General features: G+C 34.6%; 1 protein-coding gene across 6 annotated transcripts in view; it reads right to left on the bottom strand.

Annotated features, from left to right (window-relative positions):
• The window catches only part of PICALM (phosphatidylinositol binding clathrin assembly protein), a 106,322-nt gene that overhangs the window by 66,853 nt on the left and 24,727 nt on the right, over positions 1-14,742 (bottom strand). For all 6 annotated transcript variants that reach the window (XM_061204060.1, XM_061204061.1, XM_061204056.1 and 3 more), the window contains exons 2-4: positions 6,903-7,045; positions 3,466-3,541; positions 174-276 (exon numbers count right to left, since the gene is read on the bottom strand). In XM_061204060.1, coding sequence (XP_061060043.1) covers positions 174-276; positions 3,466-3,541; positions 6,903-7,045 — 322 coding nt within the window. The remainder of the gene's footprint in view (positions 1-173; positions 277-3,465; positions 3,542-6,902; positions 7,046-14,742) is intronic.

Genomic DNA, 14,742 nt, shown 5'->3' with positions numbered 1-14,742 from the left:
TTTGAAAATCCTAGTACAAAAAGTATCTGATATACTTCTTCAGAGAAAAATGAAGTTCACCTTTTAAAACTGGCCTGAAATTCCATAATTCATAATCAATAATGCCTACGACTTATATTTTAAAATATGCAAATCCATCAGATGTCAAAAAAAAAAAAGCAAGCTTAACTCACCCTCTTTTCACTTTTGTGAAATCAAATGCAACTTGTCTGTATGAAACTGCTTTTTCATTTAGATATCTACTATACCGCCTAATAAAGGTAGACATATCATATCCTGTAAGAAAAGAAACAGAAAAGGGTTTCATAAATTATTAAAATCCCAATTAGCTTAGAAAACCAACTCATTTCATCCAATGGCCATATTGTCTTGTTATCCCACCTTCAATTTAGTGATGTAAATTAAGTGACATTAAAATCTCTAATACTTAACATTTTTGAAGTCAGTTATGTCATATGTGGCTTAGAAAAATCTTCCCCCTTAGAATTTCACTAAAATAATTCTGTTTTACTTCTGACCAACATTCCTATCTTTTATTTATCAGGAACTGAAAAGCCTGTTTTCTTATACTACCTGATAACCTCATAACTCAAATTTAACATCCTATGGAACCACAACCCCACTCCTTAAATCATTAATCAATTTAATAATTTTCATACTTACCAATCTTTAGCTGCATATGATTTAGAACAACTATAACTTATGTGTGCCAACCTTATAAGTAGCAGAGGAAATTACTGCATAGTACAATGAAAGAAATGGCAATATGCAAGTTTAAGGCCTAACAAAAAACAATTATATGAATGTTTTCAACTAAACTTTCAAAATGAATACCTAAATCATTCTAAGATTTCGTTTCATCACAATCATGAGATTTGAAAACTTCAGCACCATAAAATCTAATCAATATTATTTAAAAAAAAAAAAACTTGTGTTTTAGCTATTGCCTGGCTCAGTGAGGTCTATAAATTTTTGCTTCTCATTGTAAAAGCAGGTCCATTCTATTTTAGTTCATCTTCATCTAACACATTCAACTTTAGTTGTTGATGGTCTCTGCTACTTTAAAAAGATAATACCAAAACAAGCAAAAAAAAAAAAAAGAAAGAAAGAAAGTAAAGTAAAGTGACTGGATTTAACGTAATCACCAATTCATTTATTCAGCAAATATTTCTTGAGTGGCTACTAATTTGCCACTGGAGAAAAATCAGTAAATAGAAAAAGAAAAATCACTGCCCTCAGATATTCTCATAGCTACTAGTGCATTTTATAAGGTGTTACATACTCACATTCTTCAGCTCTTTAGTTAATGTTGTTCCCTCTAATCCACTCTACTCCATCCTTGCTAATGGGAGAAATCTCTCTTATCCTTCAAGGCTCAATCTCTGAAACTTTCCCTGAACTCTTTGTGCTCCCATATTATTCTTACTCCAAGTACAGCTCAAAGCTATTACATGTACACAGTGTCTATCTCACTCACCAGACTGTAAGTTTATATTATATACACCCAGTATATATTTAAGAAAATATACCAGACTCCACCCAACAAAATACATCAGCAATCAAAACTACAAAAACACCACTGAATTATATACTTTTAATTACCATTTCAGTCTTACCTTTATAATCTCTTTAGAATATGAGCTTTAAATAAAAGGCCTAAAAACTGTTCTCTACATAAAAGGAATGAAAGCCTTAAAACCTTATCACTAGAAGTGCTTAATTTCCATCTTAAGAAAGTAGAAAATCAGTAGCTAATAAGACACAAAAAACCCACTTGGACATATGCATATTTTCTGCTCTAGAGTAGTGGTTTGCATATTGCTTTCCACAGACTCTTATAGTTCAAATGAACTGAATAAGGGGGAAAGTAGAAACAAAAAGATGAGCAGGCAGAGTTTTTTCCATGTTCCGGAAAACATAGCAGCTCCAGTTTCATCTGTTATATATATCTAGCTTCTATTTAAGATTTTATTTGAAAAAGGGATTCCACTGCTTCATTTTTTTTTCCCTTAACTATTTAAGGCATTATATCTCCCATTAAAGTAAAATCAACCTTGTAACACTTGGTCCTATGTATAGATTACTGACCTTCCAGAATCTCTGGAAGACCGGGTATTCAATTCATTCTAATTAATACTTCCATCTGCCAAAAGTAAACAAGTATTGAACTGGACAGTTCCTAAACACAAACACAGTTAGTCACTAAATTCCATTGCTTTTTATTGCCACAAAAGCCACAATTCAGGCCCTCATTAACTCTCTACTAGATGACCAAAATAATGACCAGAGCAGTCTCAAGGTCTTTAAGACTTTATTCACTCGAATCCAACCTGCACTGTGCTATGGTGCTTTCTTTATAACACACACTCCCTCTCTCCACCTCCCTCAACTCAAAAAAGTTTGATGGTTTCTCGCTGCATTACAAAATCCCAACTATATCAAAATCTTTTGTGCATGGTTTTGGCCCCAAACAGCTTCCTGAGGGCTATCTGTCACTACATGTTCTCTAATACCTCATCCTACGTTCTATTCACATTCATTTGCTCTATAAATCTTAAACACCCCATGCTCTTTCTCTTTCACATCCACGTCCATCTGTGTACCTTTGCTTAAGCCAACTCCATGTTCTCACCCATCTTTCAAAGCGCAGCACACATCTCACAGATCTCTAAAGATACTTCCCAGTTGAACCTTATTGCTGAGTATTCCTTTAGTATGTCTTAGTACGGTCTTAGTATGTCCTTTATGAGGCTCTTCCTAGAGTTAACATTCTATAATGCTAACAGCCTAGTTCTGGAACTAAGTATAACAGATCCCATTAAGACAGAATGTACATGGAGGGTGAGAATACCAGATTACAGCAATTTCAAGTTACTGAATTAAAAGTAAAATAAATAACAGGTAAGTATCAATGAACAATTCATCTGAATAACACATTATGCTTACCTTTGCTACTAAAATGTATGATATTCCCAATCACATTTCTTGGAATAAAGCATAAAATAATAAGAACAACAACAATGAAAGCAGATACTTACATAGTGTTTCCTATTTGCCAGGCATCATTCTAGGCACTTTACATGTATAACTAGGTTAAGCCTCATGATAATCCTACAGGGTGGGTGCTATCATTATTCCTGATTTAACAGATGCAGAGAGGTGAAGTAACTTGCTCAAGTTTATGCAGTTGGTAAGTGTTAGAGATGGGATTTGAATGCAGGCAGTCCAGTTCCAGAACCCATGCTCTCAAACTGCTACCTTATGCTACTTTTCAAAAAGCTCTGGGTGTCAAGTAGTGAAGTCCATCTTTATCTTCACATGAAAATACAGTTTTTCCTTCGCTACAACCCTCACTAAAACATGAGATTCCTCCATAGCACATGTTCTAAAGGAAAGAGTTCAACTCTGCAGTAATCCTCAAATGGGGTCACTCTTGATTTTCTATAATGAATAAGTTGTTTTTACCTTGCAATCCACTTTTATCCAAAAAATTGCTTAAGTTAAACAACGTGTTTCTTGAAGCCAAATACTGAATAAAACGCTGGGGGAAAAAAAAAAAAAACAAATTATGTCAAATAGTACTGCCATCTAAGAAACTCTAATTTGAGAATTAGGGGAGAAAGTGGTGGTTAACACATTCCATTAATCTTATCTAGTTTAAATTTATCATCCTCAATCCTCCTAAAAACGTAAAATATATTTTTCACTAGCATGCAGGAATTTATTAAAGTCTAATGCCCACAGCTATGGTATTAAAGTTAAAATAAAAGGAAACAGGCACTTTTAAACTAGAAGCAGTAATTTTTGGCTTTACTATAGCATATTATGGCTACAGTTAATCATACTCAGATGGTGCCTTTATTTTACACAGATACCTGGTGACTCAAAAATTTTTATGACTTTTTTTTTAAAAAACAAAATATCTGTAATCATACTGGAGTATAATATTACAGACATCCTCTTACCCACTGTCCAGATTAAACACATTACCATAATCACTTCAGACCCCTTACAAAATCAAATTACAGACCACTGAAGACACACGCCTTCAAAACCATTCCCTTCCCTCCCTCCCTCTTCAGAGGCAATGACTTTTCTGAAGTAGGTTTACATCATTCCCACAAATGTTTTTACAATTTTACTACATATATAAGTATCTATAAACTGTGCCTAATTTTGCTTTCTATTTTAAATTTACAGAAATACCATACTGTACTTATTCTTTTCCAATGTGATTTTTAACAACTTCTTCCCAAGTATTATCCATTTAATATATGTACATCTAGTTCATTCATTTTAAACAATGTTTGAGCATTTAAATGAACTACTATATCATTATGTATCCATTTCTATATGGATATTTAAATTCTTTGCGATTTCACTATTATTAACAATGTTTCATTGACATCTTTGTACTGGTCTCCCACCTGCAAACATACAAGAGTTTCTCATGATATATACTTAGGGTTGAATTGTTGGGTCAGTATGTGTATGAAAGTTCATTTTCTCAAAATACTGTCAAAACCCTCTCCAAAGTGCTTACCACAGAACACTACCTTAGCTTCCCTTTACATACTACCTCTAAAATAGCTAAAGAAACTCCTTTCGATTTCCTTTAAAAGGATTACTTTTTTGTAAATGTATGCAGAGGGTTATTATCAATTTTATGTACACCATCACTTCTCTGACTCAATCTTGTTCATCAGAGATCACACCAAACAAACCAGGATTTTGAAAAACAATTTGTAAATCGAAGACTCCTGTTTCATCATTTATCCTAAAACAACCTGTTTCAAAAAGGTGTTAAAATATCCTAAGAAAATATTACACTCTATGATTTTTTATAAGTTCTGATCATTCTTTTTTGTGGGGGCCTGTCCTGTGCATTATAAGATGTTTAGCACGCCAGTAGCCTCTACCTACTACATGCCAGCAGCATCCCCTCCAGTTATGAGCAATGTCCCTTGGGGATGAAAATCACTCTCCGCCCTTGCCCTATTTGAGAACCACTGTTCTATGTAATTTGAAACACCATAGCATAGTGAAATCCTATGCATACTCTCTCACAGACTAATAACACCTGCCAATGCAAAAACCTGAGGGTTGTACAAACTAGCACCAAAAAAAGAGCAGAGCATTGGATTTCTCTTAGCTGCTGAAGGGAAACTAGAGTTTATCTGAAAACCACTACTGAAATGCTACCTTTCTCTTTCTGTCAGTCAACTGTAAGGAATGACAGTCAACTTTCTGGTTTTTTTGCCTTTATAAAGTTTTTGCTTCTGGTATTATCACCTTATTTACCTCTGAAAGTCACCACTGATAGTGTGCCTCTTTAACCAGCACTGTAGTTGGTTATATTTGTGGCTTTTTCTTTTTAAAGAATAAACTATATATATTTTTTAAAAAGGTAAAAAATACATACAAGCCTGAAATTCTTCTGAATAAATGATCATGATCTTAGACAAACACATTCCTGATAAAAATAGAAACTAATATCCTAGTTAAGATCAAAATGCTTCGAGTTACACGGAGGCTAGTATATCCAAATTTTTCTATTGACTCTATATACTGCTTATAATGAATGAGAAAGCAACTGAGTAACATATGTCCTAAAAATGGTCACGTCTGTTACCTAAGTAATCATATTTCAGGTAACGCTTCTGGAACTAATTTTTAAAACTTAAGAACTACAAATAAAATCATTCAATGTGGTACTGTAACAGTGAATCATCAGAAAACTAAGTTTCCAGGAAAGAGCAGAATTAAGAAAATGATGGACTATATGATCAATTATGTAGTCATTAATGATGATAAACAGAAAGAACATAGAACATGGAGATGCTTCCTATGGTGTGATATATAAAAAAGGTTAAATATAATATTTTATATAAATTATGATTATAGCTATAAAAAATACTTTGGACAGGACCAGAAAGGAACACCAAAACATGCAAACAGATCTGTTGCAATGTAAGAGTTATGGGTAAATTTCTGCTTTAATTCTGAACTCTAATGATGTTCTCTTTGGTATCTGTTAAAGATAACAGCAGAGTCTCATGACTGAAAAACCCAAAATAATGAGTAAAGTGATGGATGTCAGAAAGTCATGTTTATAAATCTGATACCAATGAATAAAGTCCCTCCCCATCTCTGTGGGAGCTATCTCCCAGCAACCAGTGGTCTGCATTTTTCTAAGGCACATACCAAGGTACTAGATTTATCTAGTTCCATTCAATTTTCTTTTAACACAATTTAAAATATTCCTTTTGACACAATTTTACAAGTATACTAGGCTGGGAAAATCACCTAAGGTAAGAACTCAAAAATTAGCTATCATGGAAAACAAGATGATTCTCTCTAAACATTAAATTGCAAAAGCTTATGCATCTTATTTGTTACCCTTTTTTGGGAAACAAAGGCTTCAGACACAACTCTCTGCTGAAGAAGGCATTCTTCAATCAGTTTCCTCAGCAAAATGCCATCTTAGTCCTTAATATCACAGCCTTGAACTAGGCAAAGAGCGCCTATAGACAACTACATCAGATCAGACAGAAATCTGATTGGGCTATGATAAAAAAGCAAATGAAAATAGACGAACATACAATCTATACACAAAGGCCTGCAAAAATCAGTGATGCTTACAGAACCCATTTCTAGGCATTAATCTTTGCTTCTTGATCCCATTACTGAAAGTGCCCTGTGCTCTGACCCATTTTCTGCTTTCTGACTTAAAGGCCATCTTTCCTCAAAGTGTAGGGTCTACAGTTATATTTCTGTATAAGCACCTTGCCCTTTTTACCTATATTATTCAGTTGCTATCGCCATTTCTGAAGTGTCAGTGAGAGAAACAAGCTGAATCAGTCAATTCCCCAGTATACTTGTTAACCAAAAATACTACTTACCTCATTTCCATACACCATCAAATGATGAGTTGTAATGAGAGATTTGAAGACCACCACCCAACTACTGTTAGTAGTTCTTTCAAATAAACTGTCTGCCAACTGCGGGATGTTCACATTCATCTCATTTGTGCACTGAATTAAGTCTGCAATAAAAAAAAAAAAAGATTAATTTACTCTGGCTTTCATTTATTTTTAATGCTAGATCTGCATACTAATAGGGTAAAGATCTAAAAAGAGTGGAGCAACAATGGATAGTTTGCAGAAGTTGTTAAGAATCTCTCAAGAGAACAATTGAGACAGTACTTCTACCTGAGAAGTAAACAGGGCATTGATTAATATCACACAATTGATCAATAATACCAGAAAGTAAATCAAACTCCTTTCACCCTGAAGTATTTTATTTGTCTCAAAAGGAACCATTTCAAGGCCTTGAGTAACACTTTCAGTTCTCTTACTACTCATAAACCTTCAGAGTTACAATACTAATATTATTCATCCCTACATTTAAAAAAACAGTTTAAAAATTCATACATATGGAAGCATAAACAAGCTGAAGTTCAAACACCTTCATTAATATCCCCCCCTAGAATTCTGTGTTTGCACTAATAGAAAGAGCAGATATGTGGTCTGTGAGTGGATACGATTCTCAGTTTGTTTATATAAAATAATTCTCATTCTTTTCTCCCTTCAGTTCTACTGAGTTAGCTCAGTTTTCACTTGATATCAACTAGCTAACACTGACAAACAAAACTGAAAATGAACTGAAAGTTTCTCAATGCAATAAATTTCCAAAGAAATGATCCAGGAATTCTACTCTATTATTACTCTGAACAGTTAAAACAATGTAAGTTCTAATTTTATATTTTAAAATATAAATAATTGGAAAGCATTACCATAAAATCATCTAATATACAATTGTTTTCGCACCAAAACTGAAAAAAGAAGTTAATATACCTCAGAGTTTCACCTCCAATCTGATTCAGAGATATTACTGGCAAATTCAATGAAGAAAATACAAAATATGGTCCAATTTAGAGACTTAATAAAGAGGAAGACCAAGAAATGAGTTGTTTTACTTTTAAAGTATGCATAAAACAAAGTGTATAAATACCTCAGTTATAACTACCATAAAGGGGAAAAAATTAGTTATCTGTGACTCATCAGCAGTTTTGTCCACTTTTAACCTTGAGTACCTAATGATTAAATATGAATTCAAGCGACCTAACTTGGCCGTGATTGCTAGTAAGAAACATCAATGTAACTATGATCATTTATCTGCTTATAATCTTTCAAAAATGTTTGTTCTAAAAGGTCTAATTACTATACAAAGTAACATTTGATAAGCAAATGCATTTTAGATAAGCAGATGCATTTTAGATAAGCAGTTACCCTGGCCCACAATGCCTGAAGAACAAAGAACAAAAGAGTCAAACAGAATGCCCGTGGAACAGGAGAATGACACACAGTTTTCACAACTGAGACTACCTGCAACAAAAATTAAATAGTACATTCAACTTGGTTTGTATGGCTCAGCTTCTGATATTTTACTTCTGGTATTTTATAATTTGACCTCTGCCTTCTCTGAAACTTCTTGAATAGTACTTTATACCTGTCCTATGGCACTGAATATATTGTACTTGCCTTATTCCCGAAGATAAATTTTCTGTCTCTCTCAAAATATAATTTACTGGGGGCAAGACCTATCCTTGTCTTGCTCATTCTGAATCCTTTAAAACTTCAAGCACAGTGGTCAAGTTCTGAACTTTATAAGAAGTTATATTTCTAGCTTCCTTTTTTCCCATGGACTTATCCTTATATATCTATATTTTTCTATATCCTTCTAGAAACTATCTTGATAAGCTATTCAGTTCTTAAATATAATACTTTCTCACAATGACATCAATAGTCATTTTACTCCTCAGAATCTTATTTTAGTTTCCAAAATTGAATGTCACAAAATTTCTTGTCACAATACTTGCCCAAAGGTGCTCCTACCTGTGTGTGTGTGTTTATAAACACTCCCTAGAGCCAATCAGTAACCAAGTCTCTTAAACCTCTAGCAATCCCACCTTCTCCTCTCCATCCCGTTATCACTGCCAAAGCCAGAGTTCAGATCCTATTTTTCCTTAACTAGAGGTCACCACTTCCGGAAGCATTCAGAAACTGGGGAGAGTGATTATCAGGCTGAGGAGTTTTACTGGCATTTAATGTCAAGGATGAGGGAGACTGTCATGCAATGCACAATTAACACTCCACAATTAAAAATTACCCCACCCAAAACTGTCCCCACTGAGAAAATGCTGGACTGGTCTCTTCACTTCTAACGATACCTAATTTGGGGTCTTACCCACGCCACACTTCCAAACATTCTCTAAACTGGCCATAAAATGACCTGTAACACAACACTGACTGTCACTGCCTAACCTCAATGATGTCCCAACTGCTTACAGGATTGGCATACATTTCATCTTTGTCCATATCCTCCTTCTTGAACCTTAGCTTCCAACACAGAACCACCTTCCAGTGTTCCGTAATGTACCTTGCTGTTACACAACCAAATCCTTCCATTCTTGCTCATTCTTCAAAATAAATGACGTCTTTTCCTTTGTGAAATCTTCTCCTCCACAGACTAAGGTACCAGCCAAACAGACACTAAAGCTGGTACATAATTCTACATTTTCATTATTTACTTCCACATCATTCTCTTCTTCTAGAATGAGAGATTTTAAAAGGAACCTGCAAACACTTTTGTTAGTAATTTCCATACTCTTAATCAGGGAGGTAAGTAAACTGCTAGATTAGTCAGATAGAGCCTGATCCTAAATGAAGCCAAAAGTATAGATTTCAGTTTCAACAACTACAGTATTTTATATATTAGAATATATATATTCTATCTATGCTATATTCCCTTTGTGATCAGCTCTCCTCTCTGCAGCGCTTTGCTTCAGTTACACTAATGTCTCCTTTGCAATGCCTCCCACAAGCCAAGTACCCTTACCTCAGGAGCTCAGTACTTCTGTTTCTTCTGCCTAGAATACTCTTCTCCCAGATATCCACACTTCTCTTACTCCCTGGCTTTATTCCTACAGATCTTTGCTCAAATGTCATCCATCAGAAGAACATCTCTAAATATTTATAAAAAGTAATAAAGCCTTAAGGGCACTCCTCGACCTCCATACCCTCACTATACCCTCTTACTCTGCTTTATTTCTCTCCAAAGCACTTATCATCACCTAACTCATTTTAATTTGTTTAATGTCTTTCTCTCCCAATTAAAGTGTAAGTTCCATGTAGGTAGGGCTCTATTATGTTCTCTGCTGTATCCCCAAAGGCCTAGAATAGTGCAACGCATACAGTGGTCACCCATACTTTTTGAATAAATACACTTATTTTAGTATGCACAAGGACAGTCGTAACAGGACCATCCAAAATGGTATTTTTTACGTAGACTAAACCAACGATCCACAACTCTTTGCACAACCTGCTGTTCCCAAAAAGTTGAAAAACAAACCTGAGCCCATCGCATGTGAAAATTTTCAATTTCAAGTTAAAGGGGATCTAACAAATAATGGTTTATCGTAATGCTATGAGAACTATATAGTATGCTTTAGAAATGACCACATAAAAACTGAAGGAAAACTCCAGAAGCTAAAATGTAACACTTCACATATAACAGGAAAAATGAGATAAGAGTTCATGTATGAATTCAGAGTAGACCAAAAGCAAAACCAAAGATATACAAACATTACTGGGAGAAAAAATACTGCACGGGTTATACAAACTCTGCAGAACACACTTCCCCATAGTACTTTAACTCAACCAGTCATTTTCTCCAGGTGTAATTTTTCCTCTGAACAATGTTTCTACTATAGTAGTAACCTGAAAATGCTTTTAAGTCTGAGCTCCAACAACTCAGGAAGGAAAATGTTTTCCCCACCTCTGACTAACCAAAAGCAAATTGTTTCAAACAAAAGTCAAGCATATCATGGGAATCTTGATAGCTACTGCTTTTCTCATTCTCAATCCAGATTACATTTCTTAAAAAGCACAAACTTGGTATTAAACTTCCTTTACCAATCAAAAGGCTTCCAAAGTAGAAACTCATATTTTCTTTTAGCTATTTACCTTAAGAATATTAAAAACTGCAAAACCTTCTTTAATATTACATTAGTAACAAATCCTAAACCCTACACTCAAAAAAATAACTACTATATGGCATATAGGTTCTCTGCTTTAGGTAGGTGAGAATTCATGAGGATTTCTAGTATTTACGGGCAGGGAGAAAATAGGCCCACTATGGAAAGGAAGAGCATTTTTCCATACAGAGACAGCAGAAGGAACCAATCCCTACTATATTAAAAAAAGTTCTCACTTTTATTATTTAATATGCCTCTCCAACAAACAAGGGCTGGGGTAGATAAAATAAATGTTAATTGTATTAACACAGGTTAAGTGCTTACCCATAGGTAAGGTCACAGGAGCTCACTACTAAATATAACAGATTTACTAATAGAATTAAATTTTTGTAAAAGATAAGGGTGCTTGAAAACATATATGAAGTGAATACCCAACCAGCCAATTTAATGCAAGTTTTAAATTTCTAGCTAACTAAAAACAAAAAACAGAAAGAAAAGTAGTGAAATGCAAAAAAAAAAATTTTGTATTCAAGGGAAAATGTTCAGCAAAGTACAAAAATTCAGAAGTAACTAGTTACCAGATGGTTTCATTAATCTTACAGCCATATTCGTAGAACGGGCCACACGTCTGTATAGACCTTCCCAGGCAAAGTTCACCAACTTTAGAAACGTACAGGACTTGGGGCTGACTTCCACAGCAAGTCAGGCAACCCAGCCAGTGGCATGCACCATTAGCAGAATGTAGAGGTCTCAAGTTTCCATCTAAACAGGCACTCTCTAGGCTATATCAAAACTATGCTGACACCCAAGTAGATTTTGTAATAAATGAGATTGCCTAAAACTCGTCTTTAAAATAAAAAAATTTATATATATATATATAATCATTTAGCCACATATCACTGTCTCTTTCAAAATCACTTCGAAAGACACTCTTTTTGCAACTGCTTTCATAATTGATTTTAGTAACATAAGACTGATTTCGTCAACCATCCAGAAAACTGGAGACACTCTCAGTTTGGAAGGCAAATTAAGTGGTTCATCAAATGTTCCTTCACTGATCAGATCTCTGAAATTTTTCCTGGGTAGGAGTACAAATAAAAAGAAAAAATATTCACCAAATATCCAGTAACTAGAGGATAAAGAAAACAGTTTCTGAACTTTTGCTATAAAGTATTGGCACAATTTTTTTCACTTCGCAGAAGTTTGAAAGTATTTAGAAAACATGCAAGCTGAAATCAGACCTCAGCCAAAAGATGTCTGGGAAACAAAATGAACAGTCTTATATCTTACTCCATTCAATTTTTTGTGTAAGGGGTCACAAAACACGGTCCAAATTAAGATGTAACTGTTACAATTTTATCTTTAAAGTTTGTGGGATCCTCTGTGAGAAACATGTTACACTTCACATAACTTCCATTAGAATTCACCCAAAAATACAGTCTTCACAGACTGATTTATACCTTAAGAAATAAATCTAACCAACATTTTAGTTGGATGTTAAAATTAAAACTAGGGAAAGACTCATAAAATATAGAATGCTCAGTACAAGTAATAAGGATTGAATTAATTTGAAAAGAGGAGAGAAAGGAGCATTCAAAGTACTAAAAAGAAGTGACAAAGGTATCTAAAAGGCTTTGATAAAAGTACTATGACGCTAGGATACCTAAGTCACAAAGTGAGTGGACACGTCCAATAATGGAGCAATAGTTCATTAAATGGCAGCAGTCTGACAGTGAAATACTATGAGTCCAACAAATACATGGCAAGAAAAGCTGAGTGGGGAAAACGCTCACAGTATATTATATCAAAACCACGTTAAAGGGACTTCCCTGGTGGCACAGTGGTTAAGAATCCGCCTGCCAATGCAGGGGACACGGGTTCGAGCCCTGGCCCAGGAAGATCCCACATGCCACAGATCAACTAAGCCCGCATGCCACAACTACTGACGACCCCGTGCCTAGAGCCTGTGCTCTGCAACAAGAGAAGCCACCGCAAGGAGAAGCCCACGCACTGCAACAAAGAGTAGCCCCAACTTGCCACAACTAGAGAAAGCCCGTGCACAGTAACAAAGACCCAACGCAGCCAAAAATAAATAAATAAATAAATAGATTTTTAAAAAAAACGTTAAAGAACAATGCAGAGTAAGATTCCGTTTTTTAAGATCATAGATATACTATATTTTCTGCTATATAGTGTATTTGCCCAAATATGGGATGATGCAAAAAGAATTGAACACTTTCAAAATTACTCAGCAATTAAGTTACATATGAACGTGTAGTTAAAACCAGTATGTAACAGAACTATATCACTGTTATTTCCATAATTTCACAAATTTCAGTAAGCACCTCTCATGTCACACAGCAAACACCAATCCTGTACTGTAATTCATTCCAGACCCTTTGGAGCATACTATGATCAATGGTTGAAAGGACAGCACTGACATGTTCCTTTATTTCCTCAAGGATGTGAGGAAGAGGTGGTACAAGAGTTGCATGGTGTAACAGCTGGAAATTCGGCAGCCACTCTTGCAGAGGTAAGCCAATATTTTGAATACAAGCTCAATCTCTCACCATGGTAGGTGAGTCTTGAGGAATCTCCAGAACCCATAAAGAAAGTAAGGCAAACTCCCATCTTACTAAAAAAAACAAGTTGCAGCTGTAGGAAAAATCAATCTGTTAGCACAACTAGATATGCTATTTCTGTCACCGTGTTTTCTGCAAAATGAATGGACTAAGGATTCACATGTGAAAACTAAGAAATGTAAAGATAACTCTACAATTTGATAATCATGTATTAGTATAGTTATATTAATAGTATGATAGTATAGTTATTTTTAACCTGGTTATTGAGTAGTAAGTTTTTCTTTAACTATTTTGTTTTTTTAATCACCGTGTAAAAGGAGAGGTTTTTTTCCCCCTTAGAAACTATTCAACAGAAAAGCTGCTATAAATCTTCACAAATTCTCTCATTACCTGGTTTTCTGTTTTTTTTAAACAAAGTGTTTTTGAAGAAGATATTAACCTGAAAACACCTCCGTCAGTGCTAATTTCAGGTGCTTATGGAGGCCACCAAAAGAAATCAATTTTTTTAGAAAGAGGAATTAAAAACAACAGATTTAGGAAGTGTTCGGTGCCTTCAGAACACTTTAAAAACCAATAGAAGAGAAAGGATTGACCTTTACATCTGTAGCAGAAGAAAGAAGTAGAACTAGAAAGAGAATTCCTAAGAGAAGAAAGAATTCAGATGGAACTAGGTAAACAAAGCCAACCCTAAGGTACTCTACATTAATATTTCACTGAAATTTAGCTTAACATAAGCCAGATTAACATAAGCCAAGTTTGCTGAGTTGTCCATACTTTAATTTTAAAAGTTCAAAATAAATTGTTTTAGTTAATGCAATCATCACGTAGTTGCCGTAAAATTTTAATCACACACCAAGCATCTTCTTCAAATCAGCTCAACCTGTCTCTTAAAATTATCTATTATTATTTATGCATCTGCCTCTTTACCAAACAATCTGTCACACATAAAAGTCTTACAACAAGAGCAGAAGAAAGTTTAAGTCATGAAAGCGCTACACAGAGAAACATATACTCCTGGAATACTCTCAGAATTCACTGCCACTACCTTCTTTTTCAAGTGAAATGGTCGTTCCCCGCCCCCCACCATCAAAATGTTTTAGCCTACTATGTAAAAGCATTCTT

The sequence above is a fragment of the Eubalaena glacialis genome, chromosome 10 (assembly GCF_028564815.1).
Source record: "Eubalaena glacialis isolate mEubGla1 chromosome 10, mEubGla1.1.hap2.+ XY, whole genome shotgun sequence".
In the NCBI taxonomy this organism is placed as follows: Eukaryota; Metazoa; Chordata; class Mammalia; order Artiodactyla; family Balaenidae; genus Eubalaena; species Eubalaena glacialis.
Note: the sequence above shows the minus strand (reverse complement) of the source record. Positions and strands in the feature narration are given on the sequence as shown.